The following is a 25,853-nucleotide window of genomic DNA, read 5'->3' as shown; positions in this document are numbered from 1 at the left end:
GGGGCCCTGTCCCTTCCTTCTTCACGTAGTGTCAGGTGCAGTGAGGTGCCCAATAAACAGGGGCTGCATGAGATTCCAACAGGGACATCCAAGAAGCAACTGGCGAGATCAGACGTCCAGTGAGAAGCCAGGAGCAGAGAGAAGAGGTCTGAGCTGGCGGCACAGAGTGAGGGATGGAAGCCGAGAGGATAGCAGCAGGAGGTGGCAGCAAGGCAAAGCTTACCTGGAGGGAGCCTGGATGGTTTTCCACACATTGTTGTTGAGGTCTGTTTCCTCAGTCAAGTCATACTGGTTGGATCTGGCCTTGAACAGAAACTTCCAGGGACAGGCCATCTCTGTGGCTTTGCAAAGCAGGTCACTTCTCTGGATTTAAACTCAGAGATTCTTTACCTGAGGAAGGAGAAGGAGATAACGACGGAAGGTTGAGGAAGAGTTTACAGAGATGGGCCTTCTCAATACGGTTAGTTTACTAAAGAATCAGTACAAAAGTTAACATAGGTCTTGAACAGCCACTTCATCGATGCTTTGCAACCTCTGTTCCTATTTTGGGTTTGGATTTGGGGATCCTGTGGACACAGACTTTAATTCTACACAGCCACATAACAATCTAAAGGGAAAGCCTGGAGCCATAGCTCCACAAGAACAAAGCGCATGCCCTGCGAGCCTCCTTAATGGAACCTGATGGCCCACGTGACCCGGGCGGCTTCACTGCTGACCCGAGGCGGGGTAGGGAGGAGCCCCTGGCCACTGAAACGTGGGTGAGTCGGTCTGGCCCTGCAAGACCGCTTCCAGCAGCTCTTATTAGCGACTGTCATTTTATGCCTGTCATTGTAGAAAGCACTCAAGTTATAGCTGCTTTTCTTTTAAGATTTTGCAATTATTATCGACGCTCCCACCTGTTCCTTTTTTATTATTCAGGAGGGGACGGCGCACTCCACTCAAGATTTGAGATCATCTTTTTTAAAGAAGGCAAAAAAACGAGAGCTAAGTGGAGGCCTGTGTCTAGTCTGGGCTTGCCCCCAGCCCACCTCCTCAACGGGAAAACCCTTTGCACTGGGAGACAGGGTGGTTGGTGATGGGGCCCTTATAAGAAACTCAGAGCCCCTGGATCTAGGTTCAAATCCTGGCTCTGCTGGATACATGACCTGGATCCAGTTATTCAACTGACACTCATTTCTTCATCCATAAAATGGGCTTAATAATATCCCTCTTAACAGAATTTGTTTGGGAGGGGAGAGTTGCATGTTATAAGAACTGGACAGGATAATCTATATTAAAAAAAAATTCTTAGCAGATTACTCCCCACTCTCCAGTCTGAATTTTCCAGAAAGTTTTTCACTGAAATGTAACAATCACAGCAAATTTTGCAGAAAAAAATATCTGAACAAGATGCGCTGTTCAAATGGCCAAGGCTCAAGTTGGTGTGTCTTAGACATTCTCCCAGTTTATTTCTAGGTGGAAAATTCTCACAATTTTCTGAGCCTTCCCAAACAGGAAGAAGCAAAACCCTCTGAAAACAGCAGCTTCCCCAGAAATGAAGATAACTCACCTCGCAGCTGGCTGCACTGCCTCTGCAGGGTGTGGACAGGCAAACTGGGGGTAGACCCGCTCCTTGAGAACTGCAGGACAGCCTATAACTGCCTGGTCCCCTCGCTAAGGGTGGCTGAGAGGTTTCAAACCAGCGACGCTGAGTTCTCTGGGGCCGGAGAGCCTCCGTCTTCAACTCACTGCAAAGTTATGATCGCACTGGCAGCTCAGAAGTATTTATACACACCCCATGCTATGCAGGGAGCCGTTTTTGCATAAAGGTCTCTTTTTTGTTTCCAAAGGGAGTGTCCCGGCTGGGTGTACAGTTAGCTAATTTATGACTGGGACGCCTGGCCTGTGGGTGACTTGATCCTGCTGTTACATCACTCCGGGCAGTGCATCCCCAGTAAACTCACCTCTTCCTGGTCCCGGGGCCAAGGGCAGCTCATCAGCAGGGTGGTGGGTCAGATAAAAGAGTCATCACGGAGCCACACGGCCACCCTTTCAGCATCTGGGGGATTTTTTTTTTTTTTCCTCAGTGGGGAGCTCTCTGGTTAATTCCTGTCCAGCCTCTCAGTTTTCTAGTTTGTGGCAGGAGTCCAGGAAGCTGTGGAATATTGACAGTATGGAACACACCGGAAAATGCCCAGGTTACAAAAGGCCAGTGATGCTGGGTGATGCCAGCGTTCCAAACAGGCCCCTGAAATATTGAGCTTGAGGTTTTTGGAAGGGAAGGAAAGCCACTGGCACAGAGAGACCGCTCAGATTTGGTGTCACCAACGTCCCACCCTTCAGCTCTAAGTAACCTATGGTAGAACGGCAGGTAGAATTTTCTACAGGGAAAAAATTCCTTTCTTATAACAGAAATTATAACTTCTGATACAGAAAATTATAATTTCTTATAATTCTGTTTATTTTAGTTCTTCAAATACGGTATTCTTGTATGGTATGAATTGTTCCGTTATGGAAGGAAAATAACAACTCTGTTAGGGAGGGGTCACAAATGGAGGGAGAAAAACCACTCCTGGTCTCACCGTCCTAACACATCGCTGTCACCATCCGTTCCTTTTCTTCCTATTTTTCCCAAATTAAATGCAGCATTATAATGGATTGAATTTGTCTACTATAGACAAACTGAGTCACAAAAAAGACAAAATAGGAGCTCAGAGACATTTGTTGAGTGAATGAATGAATGAAGGAAGGAAGGAAGGAAGGAAGGAAAAATAAGGGTAGACTGCAATGAATTTCAACATATCAAAGCCATCCTTCTTTCAGGCTTGAGCCAGTTCAGTTCAGGGAAATCAATACTGCTTAAGGAAGGATGCAGAGTTCCAGGGCTCAGGGAGTGCAAAGCTCAGAGAAAAGAATGGATAATTACAGTACAGGGTGATACCTGCAGTGATGGAGGGAGGGCATGGCTGAAGTAGCTGAATCTGCATTGCTCAGGGAAGGTTCAGGGGAGAGGACACCAGGGCAGGGTTTTGAGGGATGATTAGGAGTTTGCCTCACCCTAACTTCTATTCCCTGTAACTGCTTCCACATATTCTGGCTATACCTGCAGCAAACACATGTCTTAACTCCTTTAACTCCTCCAACAACCCTACGAGGGGGATACTATTACTTGGCATTCATGGAATCCCCTAGAATCCCATCTATTGGCATCAGAACACCTGGTTGGTTTTGCTTCAGAAAATACAATTATTCAGTTATTTGATTTGTCAAACATGTTGGGCTTTGGATGCCTGGGCAGTGAAATCCGAGGATGTGTGTGCACTGCTCTTCCTTGAGGCTGGTGCCCTGGCTCTCTTAGATGCTCCCACCCACAATGAAGAGGACCGCTCCCAAATGCAGGCCCTGGGGAGTATCTCCATGTCCTCGTTATCTTGTTGTTAGCCCAAATTTTCACCTGACAAATGGTGGGCAAGACAAAGTGAGTAAATGAGACACATGAAAACGCTTTGAGCTATGGAGCAAAAAGGCAGCCAAGTAAGAATTTTTGGTCCCTGCTGTCGGTCAGAGAATAATAATTTACTTTTTCACAAAAAATAAGCAGATGACATGACCTGCCTTCCATAGTACCTGTCCTCAGATGGGTTGGCACTCCACCACAAACATTTGCTTTTAAATTCCCAATTCTCTTTCTCTCTGTAACATTACATTCATTTATTTTTTTTTTTTTAGTTGGGATAAAACTTACATAACATAAAATTCACCATTTTGACTATTTTAAAGTGTACACTTCAGCAGTTTTTAGTCTATTCACAGAGTCGTGTGTAACCATCACCACTATCCAATACTCTTTTACCTGGCGAACAGTGAGGAGGGGAGTAAAAACAGCAGTAAGTATTGTGACACACAGAGAGGTTAAGAGATTCACCATGGTCACACAGCAGGCAGTCTCTGAATGGGGACAAACAGTGGGCCCGCTGTCCACCCCAGAGCTCTAGTCTGCAGGGTCCAGCACTGACCCCCATCCTGGAGGCTGTCATGGATCTCCCTCTCTGCATGTCCTGTGGCTTTCTGAGCCTGCGTGGCTGCCTCACCCTTGGCCCTGCTCACCCAACAGGCTGCATTCCTGGGCCTCTTCTGATGACGGATGCAGCAGGTGAACGCTGCCGTGGAGAAATCAAAATGTACCTTGCAGGGCAGGCTGGGTCCAGGTGGGCCCCCAGGGGGTGGGGATGGAGGTTCTGAGGCTGCTGTGGAGAAATGCCCCCCTCCCTTCATCACTGGCACGTCGTCCCGGGCGCCACACAAATAGCAACCAGCACTGGAATTTCTCAGCCTCGAGTTTCTGGGACTGATTTTCCATCAGATAAAGTGGATCTGTCCCTACGCTGGATTGTGGAGATGGTTCAGCCCCAGGAGGCCCTCGGGACTTAGCATCCTGGAAGCTCTTTCCACAAGAACAATGATCAGAGAGAACACTTACTAAGCGAGGTGATTAAATTGTCAACTGTTTAATTGTTGTGTTGTGTGTTTATCACACAACAGCCTGTGAGGTGGGTGTTCTGACCAGCCCCATTTTATAGAGGGGGAAAATGAGGCTCAGTGAAGTCAAATGACTTTTCCGAGATCACACAGGCAGGCAGTGGAGAGGCTAAAACCCTGGAGTTCCAGCTTGCAGGCTGGAGTCCCCCTCCCTACCTCCACCCCCAACCTGCGACCCCTTGCAAGGAGTAGAGCCAGGACGCAGACCCAGGAGCAAGGCTCCTGCGCCACACCCCACTGCCTCTCTTGGAGTCTTTTCCTGGCCCACCCTCCGGGAATAATAATTCTCCATGATAAGAATAATGACAGCTACCACGGATCGAGCCCTTGCTCCCTAACTACAGCTGGGCCTGAGCTTCCCTTTCATCCTCTCAACCAATCCTCCAGCAGCCCTCCGTGAAGGTACTATTATTATGCCAATTTCACAAGTAAGGAAATGGGGACACAGAAAGGTTGGGCAACCAACCCAATGTCGCTCAGCTCATAAGGGGCAGAGCTGAGGCTTGGCCCGGGTCTGAGACCAGGGTCCTTGCTGGGTTCCAGACGACTCCCCACTTGGCATGCCCCTGTGCACATGCCCATTTCACTGCGTGTGCCCACACCCCGGGGGCAAGGCCAAGAAGTAGCAGGAAGAGGGTGGGAAACTGAGGCCAAGCTAAGAGCTGAGGATTTCCTGGGGTTGAATGTTCTAGTATTCAGAATGGTGCCAGCTCTGCACAACACAAGGCTGGCACGGGGCCCCCAGGAAGGAGGAGAGGAGTCCCTGTCGTGTGCCCCTGCTTCACAGAAGTCCCCACAGAATCCTCTCACCAGCTCTTTGAGGGAGCTACTGTTATTTCTAATTTACAGAGGAGGAATCTACAGTTCAGAGAGGGAAAGTGACTTGCCTGAGTCACCCAGGGAGTAAGGGGCAGAGCTGAGATTTGAACCTAGAACTGTCAGACTCCCAAGGCGGGTTCTTCCTATGCATGTGTTTATGGGGTTCCTGTTAGGCAAGACTCAGCACGATGGTGGGCAAAGGGGTGATCCCAAAGACACAGCCCTTGTCCTCCTCACTCCCAGCCTATGCATAACAATAGGGGAAGGAGGGCCACCCTTCACTGTACCCTAAGCTCTGTGAGGACAGGGCACTGTCTGTCACACTTATTGCTATATTCTTGGGTATACAGTAGGCGCTCAAATATTGATTGCATGGAGGATCTGTGCACTTACTACGTATGAGGCACTTTACCCAAACTCGTGCCAACCCTGCAATGAAAGTGTCATTCTTCCCATTTGACAGGTGGGGCACTGAGGCTCAGAGAGGTGGCCCAGTGGCTCAAGGACCCACGGATCAACACTGGACAGCCAGAAATGCAGACCTGTGTCCTCCCAGCTCCAAAGCCGGCTAGGTCTCCGTGGAGGGGCTCTGTGCTGACTCCAGTGCTCTATGAAGCTCTTGGCTGGGCTTCTCAGATGCCAAGGGCACCAGACGTTCAGGGCGGGGGGAGGAGGGTGCTCAAGGAGGCTGAAACCCTTTAGGCGAGAGGGGAGCTTAAAGGACAGAAGGGCTTAGATGGGTGAGGAGAGAGAGGAGGGCCTCTCTGGCCAGAGGAAAAGCCTCAACCTCCATAGCTTCTAAATGAGGGCGTTAGTGTCCGCTCTCCACAGCGGGGATGCCGTATCTCCCTGGACACAGGGACTTCCCGCTCTGGTCCAGGAAGCTCCGGCTCAGCACCACCGGCACCTGGTGTCCCAGGAGGAGTAAAGAAAGCAGCAAGGCATCGTCAACGTGTGGTTGTCATGGTGAGCCGCAGGGCTGGCGTGGAGATCGTGTCCCTGCCCTCGGGGTGGCCAGGAGGATTTCAGAGCAGCCCCCCAGCTCAGCTGGGCCAGGCAGCCAGACCGCCGCAGGCAAGCTCTGTGACGGCTGATTGCCACATGATGACGTTTCTGCAAGGCCTGCAGCCAGCGGGCTTACCTCCACCACCCTGTACAGAGAGGGTCGTGAGATCAGACTGGACTGTGTCCAACCCCGGCTCAGCCCGGTGAACTGGGCCAAATCCCTTAAACGCCTCCCCTACCTCAGTTTCTCTAACTGCAAAAACAAATGAGTCAGAGCTTCTTTGTAGGCTTTTCCTGAGGATAAAGTGAGAGCCTCTCTTTAAAGTGCCAAGCACTCAATAGATACTAGTAGTTCCCTTCCTAGCAAATGGGGAAACTGAGGCCAAGAGTATCTCATCCTCGAGTCTCACAACAATTCATCTTGGCTCACCCCTTCTTCAGTCCAGCAGGGCCCCAAACTTCCTCGTACTCATCTAGGCCCTTCTCCTCCTTTCCCAGGCTTCTGGTATCACCCCCCTGTGGATGGTGACGTGGCTGTTATATGTCCGGTCTCCCCCCACCGTATAACCTCAGTACTCTGCACACTGTAGGCGCTCAGTAGATGTCCTTACTGATGATGCTGAAGGCAAGGTCCATATCTGGGTGAACTCGGGCCTCTTTTCGGTCAAATGATGGGTTTCCCAAAGTGTGGTCAATGTGCGTAAGGCAATCCAGAGGGAATTTGGGATGGTACCTGGAATAACATTTTTTTATTTTCATAGTTGAGGTATTTATTGATGTGGTTACTGTCTGTGGCAATTTACTGGTTTTCCACTTGTGGAAAATGATAAAAATTTATTTTAGAAATACATTTAAATTAAAAAGGAATCTATTTAATGAAAAATATTTAAGCAAATAATAATAGAGGTGGCATGCAGATGTGACAAAAATTATGGAGGTAGGACTCAAGCAACTACAATAAAGTGTACTAGAGGGCGTTCGAATTTGGCTCTTTCTCTGTATTTGTGCCTGTGTGTGACCTGTGGCAAGTCACACGTCCCGACTAGGCTTCCCTCCTCTCACCTATCAAAGGAACGCCTTGGGAAGAGGCTTTCTGAGGATCCTCCCAGTTCTGACACCCCAAGGCCTTAGGTCTCAGACAGGCCCCCAGCCCCTGAGCCCCATGTCATTTGTTGACTGACCACTGGAGGGCATGAGTCACACAAATTGCAGCGGCTAAGGTCTCCCCTGGTTTGTATCACCTAGAGTGACTTGGAGATGACAGAAGCAGAGGGATTTTTGCTGGAAATGCCCCGGTGGTCACCTGGGGTGGACGGACCCAGGGTGGACTAGGAAATGGATGGTCTTGCTTGCTGAGTCCCCGGAGTGTGACTCACGCTAGCTGGTGCAGGCCTGCCACTTTACCGGCAGGGCCGGCATGGTGAGTGAGGACCTGACCAGGGCGTTGCAACCAGGAAATTTCTGTAAGGACCTGATTTCTCATCAGCACTTCCCAGAACATCTTCCCGTCTCTGCCCTTCCATGCTGCTTCCTAGGTTGTGGATTTATATATAGAGTAGCATCCACGCAATGCTGAGGTGTGGCAGCACAAGGGTCAAAAATTCAGGTGCAAGTACAGTCAGGCATCCGTATCCGTGAGGGATTGGTTCCAAGACCCCCTGCAGATACCAAAATTCAAAGATGCTCAAGTTCCTTATATAAAATGGCATAGTATTTGCATATAATCTACGAACATCCTCCTGTATACTTTAAATCATCTCTAGAGTGCCTATAATAACTGACACAATGTAAATACTATAGTAATTAGTCGTTATAAATAGTCGTTATACTCTATTGTTTAGGGAATAATGACGAGGGAAAAAAGTCTGTACGTGTTCGGTGCAGATGCAACCATCGTAGGCCTTTCTATCTGTGGATGTGGTACCCGCAGATATGGAGGGCCAACTGTAGTGTATTTGGGACATTCAGGTGACGTCAGTAGAGGCATGGAGGAAGGCAGGCAGCCAACAAGGGTGCGCTAATTGGCCAGCTACCACAACGGGCCACTGGAGTTGAACCCTACAGAGAACTTAGGAAGTAGGGTAGAACTCAGGCCTCAGAGTGGTTCCACCTGAGGGGAAAGGCCGCTGGCTGTTTGTCCAGCAATTCCATAGCATCACTGATTGAGGCTGTTCCCAGTAGGATTTAACTCCCCAGGGCCTGCTGTGGGCAGAGCGGCCTTCCGTGGTTCTGGAAAAGCCCTCAGGCCCAGAGATGTAGATGCGGGCACTTGGAATTCACAGGCTGCACTGGAACCAGGGATGTGGGCAGAGCGCAGGCTGTACTGTGACAGGAGGGTTAGGGTTAGGTAAACCGAGGAGGAAGAGAAGTGTTTGGTCACTTTCGTCCCAACTTCAGCCTCTGAGGATGTTGGATGTGGTGCAAGAAGTTCTAAATGCCTTCACACCAGCAAAGCACACCCTCTTGGATCCTTCCCTAGATATCTGTGCATCTTTGGTTGGGCCATGTGAGCCCTCTATTTTCTCAATTAAGGTTCTCTGGAGCCTTTCCAGCTCTGATACCTGGGCTTTCTGAGTCTCCCCACCTCATGTGTGTCTTGTCTCTGGTGCTCTCAGGAGAGTCCCCTTCCCAAGCAGAGTGCACACCAAAAAGCAGAATCAGCAATAACTGGCACCTCCGACTCCAGACTCTGGCCACTTGGTGCACAAAGATGTTCAGAGCATCGTTGCATATGAGAGTCACAAACAACCTAAGTGATCATCATTCGAGAAAGGGATGCTGGTTCAGCTTTAGGGTCCAGCTTTATGGTGGACCATTGCATAGTCAAAGAAATGAAGTATGTTAAGAAGTTTTTATGACAAGGAATAATGTTTATGATACCAATAGAAAAACATCAGCTTATAGTGCAAAATGACTCCCCACCGTGTAAAATAAAGGCATAGGGAAAAAAAAAACTGTGATAAAAAAATACTAAAATATTAAGAGTAGTGGAAATGAGGGATCGTTTTTTACTTCTTTGCCTGTCTCTGTATTTTCCATGTAGGACTGTGGTCGGGGTGGGGGGTGGGGACCACGCGGTTTGTTTGCTATCTATGTCAATCGGAACCTGGAGCAGTGCTCTCAGAGGAGGTTGACAGTCCCCAACTAGATGAAATGCTTTGTTTCCTCCCGCCCATGGCTGCTGAGCCTGTGAGAGAGGCACCTGCGTTACGTAGGAGGGAATTGGGCTTGAGCGTCAGATACCTGCACCTCTCCTGCCTCATCCTGGCCCCCACCTCAGGACTCTCCCCCTTCTCCAGGAGCTCCCAGGCAGCCACGCCTTTGCACGCACTGTTCTCTCTGTCCAGAATACCCTTCCACACAGTTCCCTGCCTCGCCTCTTTCCCTGCCTAACTCTACTCCCCTTCAAAGTCTGCTCCACTTCATGGTATTGTCATCTCTAGAAGGTTCACCTGACCCTCCATCTCCAAGCTCCCTGGGGTTTCCCTCCAGCTCAACACTGATCCCACTGTTTTAATTGTTGGCTCACTTATCTGTCTCCTTTACTAGACACAATTTCCCCAAGGCCAAGCCCATGTCTCACAGATCTCTGTAGCACCAGCACCATGCATGGTACACAGTAGGTGCTCAATAAAATTTTTTAAATTAAGATATAATTCACATACCATAAAATTCACCCTTTTAAAGTATATAATTCAGTGGTTTTTAGTATATTCACAAGATTGTGCAATCATCACTGCTATCTAATTCCAGAACATTTCCATCACACCCAAAGGAAACCCCACACCCACTAGCAGTCACTGCCCATTTCCTCCTCCTCCCAGCCCCAGGCAACCACTAGGCTGCCTTTTGTATCTATGGATTTGCCAATTCTGGACACTTCATATAAATGAAATCATGCAATATGTGGCTTTTTGTGTCTGGCTTATTTCACTTAGCATAATATTTTCAAGGTTCATCTATGTTATAGCATATATCAGTACTTAATTCCTTTTTCTGACCAAATAATATTCCATTGTATGGATATACCACATTTTGTTTATTCATTTGTTGTTTATCCAATTGTTGATGGACATTTGGGCTGTTTCTGCTGTTTGGATGTTATGAAAAATGCTGCTATGAACATTTGAGTACAGGTTTTTGTGTGAACAGATATTTCCAATTCTCTTGAGTATATACATAAGAGTGGAATTGCTGGGTTATAGAGTAAATTTATGTTTAATCATTTGAGGAACTGCCAGACTATTTTCCAAAGTGGCTGCTCCATTTTAGACTCCCACTAGTAGTGTATGAGTGTTCCAATTTCTCCACATCCTCGCCAACACTTGTTATTGCCTATCTTTTCTGTTATAACTTCCTAGTGGGTGTGCAGTGGTCAATGGACTCTTGATGAATGAATGGGTAAGTAGCCAATGAACGGATGGATGGACATGTAGACGGGGATGCCAGTCCCTGAGCTCCGAGCCCTGATTTTGGTGGGAGAGACTGCTCCCCACTTGCTGGGGGCCTGCACCGAGTGGAGATGCAGCACTCTGCAGCCTGCCCTCGGCAGTGGCTCAGACACCCAGTCTGCCTCAGTCTTGGGTGCCTCAAAAGCGTGCAGGTGGCCTGGACACCCCTAGGCCCATGGAGAGGCTCTCAACAGAGCCCCTTTCTGGATGGGGCAAGGCCTGTAACCCCTCTGGGCCTCAGTTTCTGCTTCTGTGAAATGGGAATAACAAACCCCAGCCTGTGGGACGACTGTCAGATGAGGGAATGTACATAAATTGCCTGCACAGGGCGCAGCTTTTAGTAGGTGTTCCTTTCTCCAGTCTGTTTTCTCAGAAGTCCGTCCAATATGTGCATAAATGTCACTTGACTAATTAACTACCAGAAAAGAGCTTGAGAAGAGACAGGCGGTGGAAAGGGTGGGGGAAAGGGAGAAAGACAGGCAAGAGGTTCATATATGGCAGAAAACTGCAGCAGGGGCAAGCAGCTGTCCACTGAGTGGGTGGAGGTCACAGACAATCCGGGGAGGATTATCACAGGCCTCAGAGGGGAATTTCCTCCCAGCCATTGGTGTCCTCAAGCACCGCTCCTGCCGTCTGGATCCCTGAGCCTCCTACTTAGGTCCCTGGAGGGTGGCGGGGGGGTGGGGGTCAGGGCATCTGAGTGGTGCTGGTTTGAACTCAACTGCAGGTCCGTGGGCCAACCTCACAGAAGGGCTCTCCAGATTCCAAAAGCAAGGACGGCAAATGGGTTTTATCTGTCGTGCCACCCTTAATAGATAAGTGATGGTTACTCAGAGCCTCGCAGTGAGAAGGACATTAAGGTTCTGTATTTTAAGGGGCTCAGTAGGAGAAAGTAGCCGCATCTGCTCCGGGCACAGGAGTGGGGTGTCATAAGAACAATGATCCGTATTTACTGTCCCTGACCGTATAAAGTGAGCGCTCTGTTGGGTAGCTTCTATGTCACCTAAGTAATCTGTTGTTTGGGGCAGTTTAAAGGTCAGGAGAGAAAGAGGAGAGGATTAAAATAAATTGCTGAAGTGACTGGGCTGGTGGTATCGATGGCTTCTTGCTCATGGCTCTACCTGCCCTCTGGGGTGTGCTCAGAGTTGAGCGCCTGGTTTATGGCAACCTGGGCAGAGGTTGTCACCACCACTTAGAAAGGCCAGGAGTCCCTTTAGAGCCAGGCCCGCTTCAGGGATTCTTAGCTCATCTGAGTGACTCCTGGTGAGCTGGTTCCCTGGTTCCATGTAACATGGGGACAGTGGTGACATGCATCTCACAGGGCTGCTGTTTAAGTTGCCAGATAATCTAATGGACCCTGATGAAGAAGGGAAAGGTGTGTGTTGGGGGAGAATATGTGCTCTCAGTTTTACCAGAAGGGAAAACTGAAGCATGTGGTGGGTTGGGAGAGGTGGAGAAAATGCACAGAAACATAGGTAGCTTTGTGATTGCAACTTTGTCACAGGCCCTTGTTCTGTCTGTAATTCCATACTAATTGTTTTGTCATTAATACTTAACTCCTATCTGGAAAGATTTCTTCTAGAAGCACCACGACATCTACTCCGGCCCAGCCATTTCTGACAGGTTTCCTGGGTGTCAGAGCAGGTGGCCTGCTGGGCCCTCTGCCTCCGAGGGTTTGAACTGAAGACGGAGAGAGGAGCAGTGGTTGCTAATAGGTTAGACGTCCCAAAGACCCCCAGAGAGAAGGTGGAGGGCGGGAGCCAGGGGCAGAAGAAGCCATGAGAAAGCAGGCACCCTGAAGTCGGGGAGCGGAGGGCAGATGCTGCGGGAGGAGCAGGACAGCCCAGCCAGACAGTGTGAGGAAGACCCAGGCTTGGACTGAACTGCATTCGGGGTCCCAAACTCTCCCCAGACTGTGTGACTCTGGGTCATGTCATCCAGCCTCCAGCTTCCTTATTGCCCAGAGCATTCTCCAATAACTCTCATTCCCTGAAGGGACCTGAGTGAGAGGCTTGTACTTTTGCAGCTCCGTAACAGAACCTAACATGGGTACTATTGCTTTATTGAGGAAATCTCCTATTTTGTGGTAAAAATGAAAGTGAAAGTCTTACTGGGATTGAGGAAGGAGAGGTTGATCCTGGAAAGTACCCTGTGTTGTGTGCCAGTCTCAGCTTATGAATGACCAATGTTGTGGTTGGACCAGCCCTTGTGGTTCTTATTATGACTGCAAGATGCCCCTCAGCAAAATCTATCAGGGAACTTTGAAAAAATAAAGGTTTACTAATTATAGGACTTGGAAATTACACAGCACACCTGGGACCACACAGAAGGGTCTTGGGTAGAGAGAGAGAGAGAGCATGGGCCTAGGGTTCTCCTTTTATGGGGTCGAGGGTAGCGGCCTAAGGTTTTGTGGGCTCACTCTTCATTGATGAATTTAAAACTTAAGAGTGGGAATTTAAAACACGGGAAGAAAAAAAAATGAATGGCCCAATGGTGAGTTATTGAAATCAACCAAGGTCTCTAAAATAAAGGAGCCTCAGTCGGGGGAGGTGGCCTGGCTCTCTATCTAGTCCTGTGTCTGGAAATGTGTTTATTCCAGATCGCCATCTTTGAAGAGGATGCCTGCTTGAAGTGGATGCCTTGGCAACGTTTAAGTCAGGCACTTGCATTACAGAAAAGAAAACAAAACAACTCTCAGGGCTTACACTGCAATCCACGGTGTGATGTCCAGGCATCAGAGTCATGGTAAGGACACTAACTGCCTGGGTAGCTGATGTGCTAAAAGTCAGGGATAGGGCACGTTGTAACCCAGAAAGTACACATCTGAATAGGATTATAGTAACAAATCCTATAATAATAATAATACAGGCAATAGTTTGAAATCCAGTCCATAGCCATTGTCCCAAACTTGAAAGGGTCTAGCCATGAAAATAGGTCAATGATCTTGGGGGCTGGCCCTGGGAATCTGTTCAAGGATTTGGGTAATATTGTGAAATATTTTAACATCTTGGGCCATCTGGTAGAAGTAGGTTTGAACCTTGTCCTGAGTTGGTAGATTGCTCCATATCTCATTGAACTAGTCATTTAGTCCTAAAAATAGGTCAGTTCAGTTAAAAAATTGTATCTCATTTCGGCAGGTGGTGATGCAAGTGGGTTCCTCAAGTTAGGCCTATATGGTGCAAGTATTGCTTTAGGTTATTTGTTAAGAGGCATTTCTATGGAAACAAAAGGAAAAACAAAGGTTAATGATTGGGGTAGATTATAATCGCAGTTTCTGAGTTCTGAAGGCAGCCAGTTGAGAAGATTTCTAGCTGTCAGGCTCGAAGCATCTTCAGATGAGTGAGGGCACATGAGTGGCCTATAGAGCAACAGATATGAACATTGTCCATAAATGAGCCATTGTGGTGATTTCTCTGAAGGTTATATCAAGCTGTCCCACTTTAGCTTGCATGGCTTTGGGAAAAGGGCAGTTTTAGTTCTCAATTATTCCAAGTCAGAAGGGTGGGGAAAAAATTGGAAACATTAGTTTGGAGGGTTGTAGCCAGATTTTGGAGGAAACAAGAAGAATTTAGTATCCAGTCCAGTTTACAGGTAGAAAACAAAATCTTAAAGACAATTAACAGGACTAGAATCTGATATCCACAAAGGTGTATTACTGAAACATAATTTTTTTCTCTCTACAATCATCCCCATTTCTATCAGAGATAATCAGAATAAAACTAACTTGTGTGTAAAATATAGTCTCATAAAACTTGGATTGGTTATTTACATAGGCACAGCAAGAACAGTGATTGACTGCATAGACTCTTTTTTTTTTTTTTTTTTTGCTGAGGAAGATTCACCCTGAGCTAACATCTGTTGCCAATCTTCTCTTTTTGTATGTGAGCTGCTGCCACATCATGGCCGATGATGAGTGGTGTAGGTCCACACCTGGTAACCAAACCTTGGCTGCCAAATCAGAGCACAGGGAACTTAACTACTAAGCCACCGGGGCTGGCCCTGTATAGACTCTTTTAAGTCTACTTTGCTGGAACTTTTCATAAAGAATCTCAGACTGAACTTTTAAAAGCCTCTGGAGGCTAAGAAGCCAAGTCAAGGACTTGTCATCACACTTCGCTTGAAATACCTGTAGATTTGGGGGATTTCGTCTCTTTTTGAGGTCTCCCAAAATATGCTGAGGTGCCTGGGCCTGCCACGAAGTGCCTTTCCTTACTCACCTGGTAAGGTTGCTGGGAACTCTGTAAGCAAGGTACCAGGCTGATTTTTCCAAGGGGTTTTATTGGTTTCATAACATCAATCCTAGTTCCTTAAAGCTGTCTGCTCATATCTAAGTCTATGTATGTCTCTCTCAAATATGACATTACAGTTAAAGCCTTGGTAATAAAACCAATGTTCCAATGTGTCCTGTTACAAGAACAGATTCTTATTGAACTTACGCAAATAACTATATTTTCATGAAAAGAATACTCACTGAGAGTTTCCAAATTCTGGAAAGATCACGTAGCAAGAAAAAGTAATTGTTTCATTTTTATTCACAAAGATATACTTTTCCAAATTGCTCTAAGTCATAGCTAGCTTAAGATAAAAAAAGTTTCCTTAAATCTGGAAAACAAATGATTAAAGATCCAGCAATGTTTCAAGCAAAAACTCATAAAAATTATAATCATCCTCATCAGTTCATTCTGTCCTATGTAATTAATTCTTGATTTTGATCTTTGATTAGCAGTTTTAGGAAGCCATCAGTTTTTCCATCAGTGTCCTGTAAATTCTTAACCTAGTTCAGTGGTATAATCTGAAAGTTATCAGAAACCCATACTTCTTAGAGCCCTTTCCATGACTCTCCCTGAAGATGAAGCACTTTTGCAAAAGCATCAGAATGAAACAATAACTGTAAATGACAAAAGACTTAAAAATAGCCATGGTTAAAGATCTAATGAGCGTTCATTATATGCAATTGACAAGGAAATTTGGTTCACAAATCATTATGAAACAATAGTTATCTACTTAACCAAAGTGACAAAAACTTTTAAAGGAAAATATAGAAGGTTACATAGTTGTGAGCAATATTTAGCTCTTTGAATATTGAGAAAACTCAGTTTTCTTAAGTAATCAAAGACCCAATTAAAACAACATGAAGCCCTGGAAATTACTTTGATAAAACACAAAATCTTTGCTTTCTAGCCAGGTTACTTATAAGTAAAGAAAAACCTTTCACAATCTCTTATCAGGAGCAGATGAATACTCCAAGAAAACTTTATACTTCTATCAGAGGAAAAAAATTACATAAGCATACTATTGATATTAAAGATTATTTTAAAAACCCCTATAATAGCAATCCAATTTTAGCCAACTTGACCATACATAGTAAAATTCTCTCTTTCTCTCTCTCTCCTCCCAACTTTCTATACCATTTTGTCCTTTATTTTCCTCTTTCCCATTCTAAAATAACCAGCTTTACTTTAGGACAAATTTACTTTCTTTTTCCTTTAAGTAAATGCATTTCCATATCTCATACCTTTCTTACCTGAAAACACATCCTACTTTCCTTGCATACAGAGATCTTTCCCTTATTATTTTTAGTAGTTTTAGTTACATATATTAATTATAATTCTTATTTATAAATTATAATTCTTAACCCTTAGAAATCTTAATTTCTAGTGAAAACTAAGAAGTAAGCAACTGTCTGTTACACCAGCATTCTTTAGATTGGCAAATTTATGAATACATTTCATAATTTCTAGAAACATACATTTTCTCATAGCAAAATTTTTTAACATGGCACAAGACATGTTTACTAAGAGACCCAAATATCTTTAATTCTTCTGTAATAAGAGGTCAAAAGTAGGTAGACTTGTTTAGCAATTAATGTTTCACTATTTTATCTCATTTGGAAATGATCTAGATAGTCAATGAATTTCCCATCATTTAATTTAACTTAGTAAAACTCTAAAGTTGCAAGTTACCAAAGAGATTTGGGAAACTGTTTTTAAGTAGACAAACCATAATACAAAATTCTTACTGAAAAGTTTACCTAAATTCTTATTCCACTTACATCTATTTAAATCACTTGTTCTTAACAATTACATTTAGACTACTCATGAAAGCTTCATGAGACATTAGACAAAGTCAGCCATCAACCCAAGCCATTTTTCTTGCTGACAAGTTTTGGAACAGAGATAACATGAACTTGTTTGGATAGTAAACCCAGGTAAAATAAAAGTTGCCTGTCTGCATTATATCTAATGTGGATAACTCTGAAGACATGCATATTTTAATTAAACCAACAAACTTAAACTAGCTTTTATTTACTGAAGATTATGTCAGATCATGTGAATTTGAAAAACATTCGGATTAGTTGCTATATTTCTGAGTTTTAGGAATAGTTAATTCATAAGTGCTTTTTTAAAGCCAATTAAATAGAACTATTTTACAAATTAATTTTGGCAATATCATCCAAAGGTAGAGAGAGAGAAAAAAATCACATATACATAACACACATCCATAGACATACAGAAACACACAGACAGAACAAACAGAGACTCTATAGCTTCCATCCCAAAATTTTAGCCATGAGTCAGGTACAACAGTATAAAACTCACTAGTTTATAAATTACATTTGAATTCAAATTTTGTCTGGCAGACAGAACAAGTTAAGGTTACCCACTCCAATGGCGAAAGCTTTTTACTAATATTTGTGGAGAAGACTTTTAAGATTTGTATTTTTCCTTGACAAATAATCTTAAGGAGACTAGGGACTAGATTTTGGGCAAGAGAGCTTTTATAGGAATTTGTATTTTGAAAAGCCTCCCCCACCCCCTTTTTTCCCTTCAGTCTCAGGAGATTGTGGGCAGAGTTTTAGTTACCTCGTGGAGCATTTATATTTCAAAGATATGGTAAGATTTATACCTTCAAGGGACAGAGAAGAATGTAAGTTTTCTCCCAGGAGCTCAGTGCCTTTTGAATGGTTTTGGCAGTCCCAATAAAATGTAGTAGTACCATACTGGAATCAGGGGGAGCGCCCTGTAAAAATAATTCTCTGGACTCAGAGTCAAATGGGGCCTCTTCAGAGTTGGAAATGAAGAGGGGGTCACTTGAGTCACTATTGTCATGGAAAGATAAACCCATCGGACCATGCCAATTTTGAGCAGCAGGAGATGGGCCTCATCTTAATGTTTTCCATTTACTGTGAGCCTTAGAAGTAACCACTGTGATGGAAGGGTGGGCACAGTGCCAGGTAATAAATATCCAAGTGAAGAGAAGGAGGGCCCTTGTATGAATATCGGTGGCTCTAGGGAATTTTGCCTTCTCATTTCCCACTTCCTCCTCACTAGAGGCCTTGATAACCCTGTCAGCTTTTCCCTTGGTGGCAGGAATGCCTCGTGAGGGATGTTTCTTGGTTCTGCCCCATTCAGAGGAAAGCAGATGAGGCTTAAGATCCTTGGTATCTCAGAGGAAACGAGTACGTAGCCCAAATGGATCTTTAAGGAACTTATGGATTTTAGGGTCTTTAGAGATACTGGCCAGTTGATACATTTTGGCAGCCATGAGTAACAGTTCAAAGACTGTTCCAAACAAACAAGGAAATTCACAATAGCCAATGAGTTCTCCTCTCACCTTCCTGCTGCATAAAATTGTTCAGAAAGGTTTGAATTTCAGTTAAGGTATAGTTTTTATCTCAGTTTCTACTTCTCGTTTTTCTCCTGTTACCTTAATCTTATGTGTTGTTACTAGAAAATTTTGGATGACAGCACTGTGAGTTCTCTTTGTAGGTGGCCACTTTCCTTTCCAGGGTGTCCTAAGAGACCTCTCTGGGATTAGGGTCTGCCTCCACTGGCGTGATATGCACAGGGTCTTTGGGAAAAGCCCCTAGACCTCTGGAGCATAATACCAGAGTCTTGGCATGTTGGTATGTATAGCATTGGATAACACCCAGGAAGCATCCATTGGGTTTTGCATTTATCAAGGAGCTAGTGTGCCTCCTTAGGGTTCTTAGAAGGTGCTGGCACCAGATGTTCAGGACATTTATATTTGTCCACCAAGTTTTTAGCAACATCATGCCAGGGGTTGGACCCACAATATTCCATTGGGTCAGGGGACAAAGAGCAACAGTAATGAGCGAAGTGATGACACAGAGACTGTAGGCCTCTGTTGTATTTTCCTTCTGGTGGTGCCATTGGTTTCCAGTTGCAGGGCTATTTCACTCTTCTGGGTTAGGACATGTAGCCCAGACACAACCCACTGACTCAGTGGTCGCAGGTGGAGGTCTCCCGTCCTCCTCACCTACAGGATTCTTTTCCTCATGCCTTTAGCTCAGAGCCTCTCCTTGGACAGTGACAATAGGCTTGAGATCCAATCCACCCTCCTTAGCTCTCCTTGGCTTCAAGGCATGGAGGACCCTCATGTACATTAATAGTCAATTAAGGCTTTTATAATAAGCAGTCTAATCAATCCATTAGACCATGTGGCCTTGATCACATTGTTCTGGGGAGACTGTTGGATTAGTATGGCAGCTGAGACCTTTTGGGTTGGATACCACAGGCAACACACAACAGAGGCAATACGCAAAAGCACATGGCAGTGCAACAGGCCTCCAGCAAGTGGTGCTCCTTTCCCAGATGGTGTTACCCACCTGAGTTAGATGGTTAGTAAGCAAGTTGCAGGTAAAGGGCATTCCCCTTGGTTAATCGTGAGGGCAATCATGCAATCCTGCTGACTACACCAATTGTTATGTGTTGGTCTCAGCCTATCAATAACCCATGTTGTGGCTGGACTAGCCCTTGTGGTTCTTATTATGATTGGAAGATGCCCTTCAGCAATAACCATCAGGAAACTTGGAAAAAAATAAAGATTTATTACTTACCGGACCTGGAAATTACACGGCACACCTGGGGCCATACGGTGAGGTCATAGGTAGAGAGAGAGAGAGCATGGGCCTGGGGTTTTGCTTTTATTGGGGTCAAGGGTGGGGGCCCAAGGTTTCATGGGATCACTCCTTACTGGTGAATTTAAAATATAAGAGTGGGCATTTAAAGTGCAGGAAGAGAAAAACGAGTGGCCCAAATGGTCAGTGATTGAAATCAACCAAGGTGTCTAAACCAAAGGAGCCTCAGTTGGGGGAGGTGGCCTGGCTCTCTATCTAGTCATGTGGCTGGAAATGTGTTTATTCCAGATGGCCATCTTTGAAGAGGATGCCTGTTTGAAGTGGATGCCTTAGCAAAGTCTAAGTCAGGCACTTGCATTACAGAAAAGAAAAAAAATCTGTCGGGGTTTATCCTATACCCTGATACTGCATTTACTGGGGCTCTGAGGAAGCAGAGAGCTTTGCTGAAATTCCTGTTGAAAAGACAATCCGTCGTTGACAGCCTTATAGTGACTTGAGCAAATGGCCAGTTTTATGATGGCTTGGTGCAGTAATCTGCCCTACGTGGAATATGGAGACTCGAGTTTTCTCACCGTGAAGTTGGAGTCAAACTTGCACAAAATTACACGGCATTTACCACCTGACCCGTTGAAACTTTCAGTGAGCTTCTCAGCTCCCACTCCATTTACCACACACTAGATCTGCAAATATGCTTTTCCTATTGTAAGTCAGAGGGATGAATCCAAGTGTCAGGAGGATAGGGCAGGATTCCAGGGCAGATAATTTCTGAACAGAGTCCTTTTTTGTTTTTTTGCTGGGAAAGATTCGCCCTGAGCTAACATCTGTTGCCAATCTTACTCTTTTTCTGTCCTCCCCAAAGCTCCACTGTATAGTTGTATATTCTAGTTGTAAGTCCTTCTAGTTCTTCTATGTGAGCTGCTTCCACGGCATGGCTACTGACAGATGAGTAGTGTGGTTCCGCGACGGGGAACCGAACCTGAGCTGCCAAAGCAGAGAGCACCGAACTTTAACCACTAGGCCACCAGGGCTGGCTCTGTTTTGTTTTTTACATAGCATTGACTTTTTTTCCTTTTGGTGTATAGGTCTGAGTTTTAACACTTGTATGGATTCCTGTAACCACCACACTCAGGATACAGAACAGTTCCATCAACCCCAAAATCTCTCTCATTCCGCCCCTTGGTGGTCACACCCTACCACCAACCCTAACCAGTGATATGTTCTCCATCCCTATAGTTTCACCTTTCCTAAACTGTCACATAAATGGAATCATATAGTGTGTAACATTTTGATTTCTTTCACCCAGCATAATGCCTCTGAGAATCATCCATGTTGTTGGGTATCAATAGTTTGTTTTGTTTTGTTGCTAAAGGGTAATCCGCTATATGGGGGCCGGCCCCATGGCGAAGCGGCTAAGTGCATGAGCTCCGCTGCTGGTGGCCTGGGCTCGGATCCCAGGTGTGCACTGACACACTGCTTGTCAAGCCATGCTGTGGCGGCATCCCACATAAAGTGGAGGGAGATGGGCATGGATGTTAGCTCAGGGCCAGTCTTCCTCAGCAAAAAGAAGAGGATTGGCATAGATGTTAGGTCAGGGCTGATCTTCTTCACACACACACACACACAAAGAGTAACCACTATATGGATGAACCACAGTTTAACTATTCACCCACTGAAAGACATTTGGGTGGTTTCCAGTTTTTGACAATTATAAGGAGAGCTGCTAAAAACATTTGTGTACAGATTTTTGTGTGAACATAAGTTTCATTTCTCTAGGTTAAAAGCTACAAATGGGATTGTTGGGTCATGTGATAAGTGTATGAGAAATTTCAAAACTGTTTTCCAGGATGGCTGTACTATATCAGATTTCTGCCGACCACATATGAGAGTTCTGGTTGCTCCATATATGAACCAGCACTTGGTATTGTCAGGTTTTTGTTTGTTTGTTTAGCCATTCTAATAGCTGTATAGTGGTATCTCATTGTGATTTTGCATTCCGCTATTGACTAATGATGTTGACTATCTTTTCATGCATTTATTTGATACCTGTATATCTTCTTGGTGAAGTGTCTGTTCAAGGTCTTTGCTCATTTTTTTAGTTTGTCATTTGTTTTCTTACTGTTGAATTTTGTGAATTCTTTATATGCTCTGGGTACGAATCCTTTATGTGATACGTGATTTGCAAGTATTTTCTCCCAGTCTTTTAAATTTCTTAAAAGCGCCTCTTGCAAAGAAAAATTGTTAAATTTTGATGAAGTACCACTTATCAATTTTGTTTTTTATGGATCATTGAGCTGCGTTTTGAAGAACATATTCACTAAGCTGACAAGGGGAGAAAGGGAGTTCTAGGCAAAGGGAGCAGCATGTGCAAAAGCATAGAGTCCTGAAAAAGCAGGCTGGGGTGGGGAATTTTAAGGAATTCAGTATTGCTGAGGAGGAGTAAGGGTGAGGAGGAGGGGAAAGGACTGGCTTACACAAGGAATCAGATCACAAAGATCTTGGATGCTGTGCCAAGGAGTGCTGACCCTTCATCACATAGGTAAGGGAACTACCAAATTATATGGCAATTGCTTGCTTTTGTTTGGGTTAAATTTTTTATTGTAAGAGTTATATGTAACTTACTGGAGAAAAATACAGAGCAACAAAAAGACAATTAAAACCCTATATAATTCTACCACCTAGAGGGTAGTTACACCATTAACATCTGGGCTGGTTCTTCTATTCATACACACACACACACACACACACACACACACACACACACGTGATTTTTTTTACAAAAATGGGATCATGCCATACATACTGTTTTGTAACATTCTTTTTGTTTTTGCTTAACAAGAATATATGTGAATGAACACTTTTCCATATTATTCTTTTACGATATCACTTTTTTGGTTAAGATAAACTTTTTTTCTTTACTATATTTTTAATGTAATATTTCATGCTCTCAAATGAAAACATGTAACATTAAAAGCATAATAATATTACAAACTACCATCTGTCTAAATGATGAGGACACAACCAACGCCATTATCTCTCTTAGCTAACGCGTATTTAGTTCTTACTATATGTCAGACGCTGTTCTTTATATGAATTAACTCTCCCCTCAAAACAATCCTCTGAGGTAGTGATACTACTATTTCTATATTACTATGGGAAAAGGCACAGAGAGTTTAACCAGCTTACCTAAGGTCACATAGGTAGTGGGTAGAGGTAGGACTGAAACTTTTAAAGATGGAACCAATAGGATTTGCTGATGGATGGACCTAGAGGACGAGAGAGGTGTCAGGGGTGACTCTCAGGTTTCTGGTTGATTGAGGGGCAGAGATGCCACTTACTGAACTGGGGAAGACAGGAGGAGGAACTGATTTAGGGGTGGGGCTAGATCAGGAACTAAAAGTTGGATGTGTTAAGGTTGAAATGCCTGTGGGACACGAAAGTGGAAATGAATGAATGACTGCAGAATTAAAAAATACATAAATGAATGAACAGATGAATGAGCAACCCTGGGGGCAGGCAGACGTTCACAACACAGGAACAGACAGCTCTGGTCAGTCATGTCAGGGAAGCCATAAGCTGAAGTGTAACCTTGAAAAGGTCCACAGCTGCTTACAACAGGCCAGAGTAGAGAGACGCATAGACACACAGGATTTGGGGACAGGTCGTTTTCAACAATGTTTATCAACTACCCAGTTTTCAGCAATTGCTCTGTCCACTGTGAAGACTCCTTCTGAACCTAGGAGTGTGGTTTGTGGTGGAGACCATGTCCAGAACTGGGTCCTGCCATGGCAATACCCTGCTGGGAACAAGGCACATTCCTCAGCAGTCAGGGCGGGGGGGAGGTGGAGGGATGGGGAGGGATGGGGAGGTTTCAGTCCTCCTTCTCAAGAGACAAAGGGCTCTTCATGACTTAATTAAAATGCCCATCAAAGGCCTCAGAAGATAGAGGTTAGTTGAGATGAAATAAAAATAGTTGGAGCGAACATATTACAATTTAATTTCATTCCGGGGCATCTATGAGGTTTTAATATTAGAGAGACAATCCATCACTAAATTCCCACCTGTCCTGCCATATTGGGGGCATTTCTGATGATGTCCAAGTCCTGTTTCGAGAGGCCTGGAGAGCTCTCAGCAACTGAGCGCATTTGTCTGTTTCTTGGTGAAAGGAGAACTATAGGAGGTGAAAGAGGGTCTGGTGTATGGCAGGCGTTCAATTAATGAGTGTGGAAGAGAGGGAGGAAGGAAGGGAGAGAGGGAGGAAAGGGAGGGATGGAGGGAGGGAAGGGAAGGAGGGGGGGAGGGAGGGAGCTTTGGATTTAGAATTTGCCTAATCTGGAGGTGAGACAAAACCTTGCATGGACAACTTTTCCTCCAGATAAACCCCTCCATGACTCACTTCTCCTCCTTGGAGTCTTTGTTCATATGTCAATTCCTCACTGAGGCCAACCCTGCCACCCCCATTTAAAATTACACGCCTTCTCCTCCCCTGACCCTCCCAGTCCTCCTTATCCTGCTCTAGGCATCTCTCCTAGAACTTAACTTCATGTCCTATATAATTTACTTATGTGTTTGTTCATTGTCTTTTTTTCCCTCTAGAATGAAGGTCTCATGAGAGCAGGAATTTTTGTCTGTTTTGTTCATTGATGTATACCCAGTGCCTAGCATAGTGTCTGCCTCAATAAGTATTTGTTGGGTGAATGCATTCACTAACATGGCAGAGAGTAAATTATTTGTTAATTGTAATTGCTATCACCTTCCAAGGAGTGTGGACCTCAAGGTTGCTCCTGGGTTGGCAGAGCCCACCGATCTGAAGGTGCCTTATCTCCAGGCACAGCTGCCCCTGCAGACTCCAGGTACTCAGAAATAAACCACGAGTCAGGGAATGAAATAGTCTTCCAGCATCAACTCAAGGGCCAAAGCCCTCACCCTCGTGTCCACTCCCTGGCTCCATGCCCACCAGCCAAGTCCAAACCCCACACACTCTGGAAATGGTGAGAAATCACAAGCACCCTTCTGCCCCATCCTCAGAGTATCAGAGCGATGTATACAAAAGCGGCTTTCTTGTCCCTTGTGGATGGCAGAGTGGCTGCCAGGGCTCACGTAGCCAGAGAGAAAGCCCTGGGGAGCCATCCAGGAAAGCTCTGGACAGTAGTCATCTGTCTGGAAAATATTAGTCCACAGTCTGATGTCTGCAGAACCTGAGCCCAGGACACTCTTTCTCTTTCACTTACAGAAATAAACTGTTTGGGTCTCAAAATATTCAGGACTTTCCCTGGTTACAGCTGTTGCTAGTAGTACTGACTTATTTGGTCTTTCATAGTTTAAAGCCCATTTTCCTCCGGAAGCAAAAGATTTGGCCTGGGCAATATGAAGAGTAATGAAAACATTTTAAACTACAAAGCTGGGTTCTTTTTTTCCAAGGGTAGTTTCTTGGAAATTTCGTTTTTCCAGTAACAGCTGAAAAATCTTGGCCTGGTGTGACATCCTTCTAAGTGTTATAGAGACAGAGAATTCACAGATGGAAAGAAGCAACCTCCTTTCCCTATAGGGCCTTGTGCACCTTAGGGTTGATGACTCCACACTATTCCGGCCCAGAGCATCTAGACCTCCACCCCTTCATCTCTTCCTCCTGCGGCAGAGTCTAGAGACCCTCCTCAGCTCTGAACACATTACAGGTGTCCAGATCCCTTTTAAAGACTAGAGCTCAACATTAAATGCAGGTCTCCTATCACGAGTGGAAAGGATGGTCTTTTCACTAATTGTTACTGGAACAGTTGGATTTCCATATAGAATATAATGAACTTTGACCCCTACCTCACATCAAACACAAAAATTAATTCAAAATGGATCATAGACCTAGATGTGAAAAGTAAAACAATAAAGCTTCTAGAAGAAAACGTGGGAGAATATTTTTATGACCTTGGAGCAGGCAGAGATTTTTTTTTTTTTATTTACTTTTATTTATTTATTTTTTCCCCCAAAGCCCCAGTGGATAGTTGTATGTCATAGCTGCACATCCTTCTAGTTGCTGTATGTGGGACGTGGCCTCAGCATGGCCGGAGAAGCGGTGCGTCTGTGCGCGCCCGGGATCCGAACCCGGGCCGCCAGCAGCGGAGCGCGCGCACTCCACCGCCAAGCCACGGGGCTGGCCCCTCCAGGCAGAGATTTCTTAAACAGAATAC

The 25,853-nt window shown here is 45.1% G+C and overlaps 1 protein-coding gene across 3 annotated transcripts in view; it reads right to left on the bottom strand.

Moving 5' to 3' along the window:
• Positions 1-25,853, bottom strand: part of NOS2 (nitric oxide synthase 2) — a 112,457-nt gene that overhangs the window by 35,816 nt on the left and 50,788 nt on the right. The window contains exons 1-3 of one of the 3 annotated variants that reach the window (XM_058560297.1): positions 1,944-2,304; positions 1,550-1,727; positions 224-390 (exon numbers count right to left, since the gene is read on the bottom strand). In XM_058560297.1, the coding sequence (XP_058416280.1) occupies positions 224-333 (110 nt within the window). In that variant the 5' untranslated portion in view covers positions 334-390; positions 1,550-1,727; positions 1,944-2,304. Of the gene's footprint in view, positions 1-223; positions 391-1,549; positions 1,728-1,943; positions 2,305-25,853 lie in introns of those variants that run through there. The other 2 variants (XM_058560299.1, XM_058560298.1) reach the window with 2 other exon arrangements.

The sequence above is a fragment of the Diceros bicornis genome, chromosome 18, assembly GCF_020826845.1.
Source record: "Diceros bicornis minor isolate mBicDic1 chromosome 18, mDicBic1.mat.cur, whole genome shotgun sequence".
NCBI lineage: Eukaryota > Metazoa > Chordata > Mammalia > Perissodactyla > Rhinocerotidae > Diceros > Diceros bicornis.
This window is presented reverse-complemented; position numbering and strand designations above follow the sequence as displayed.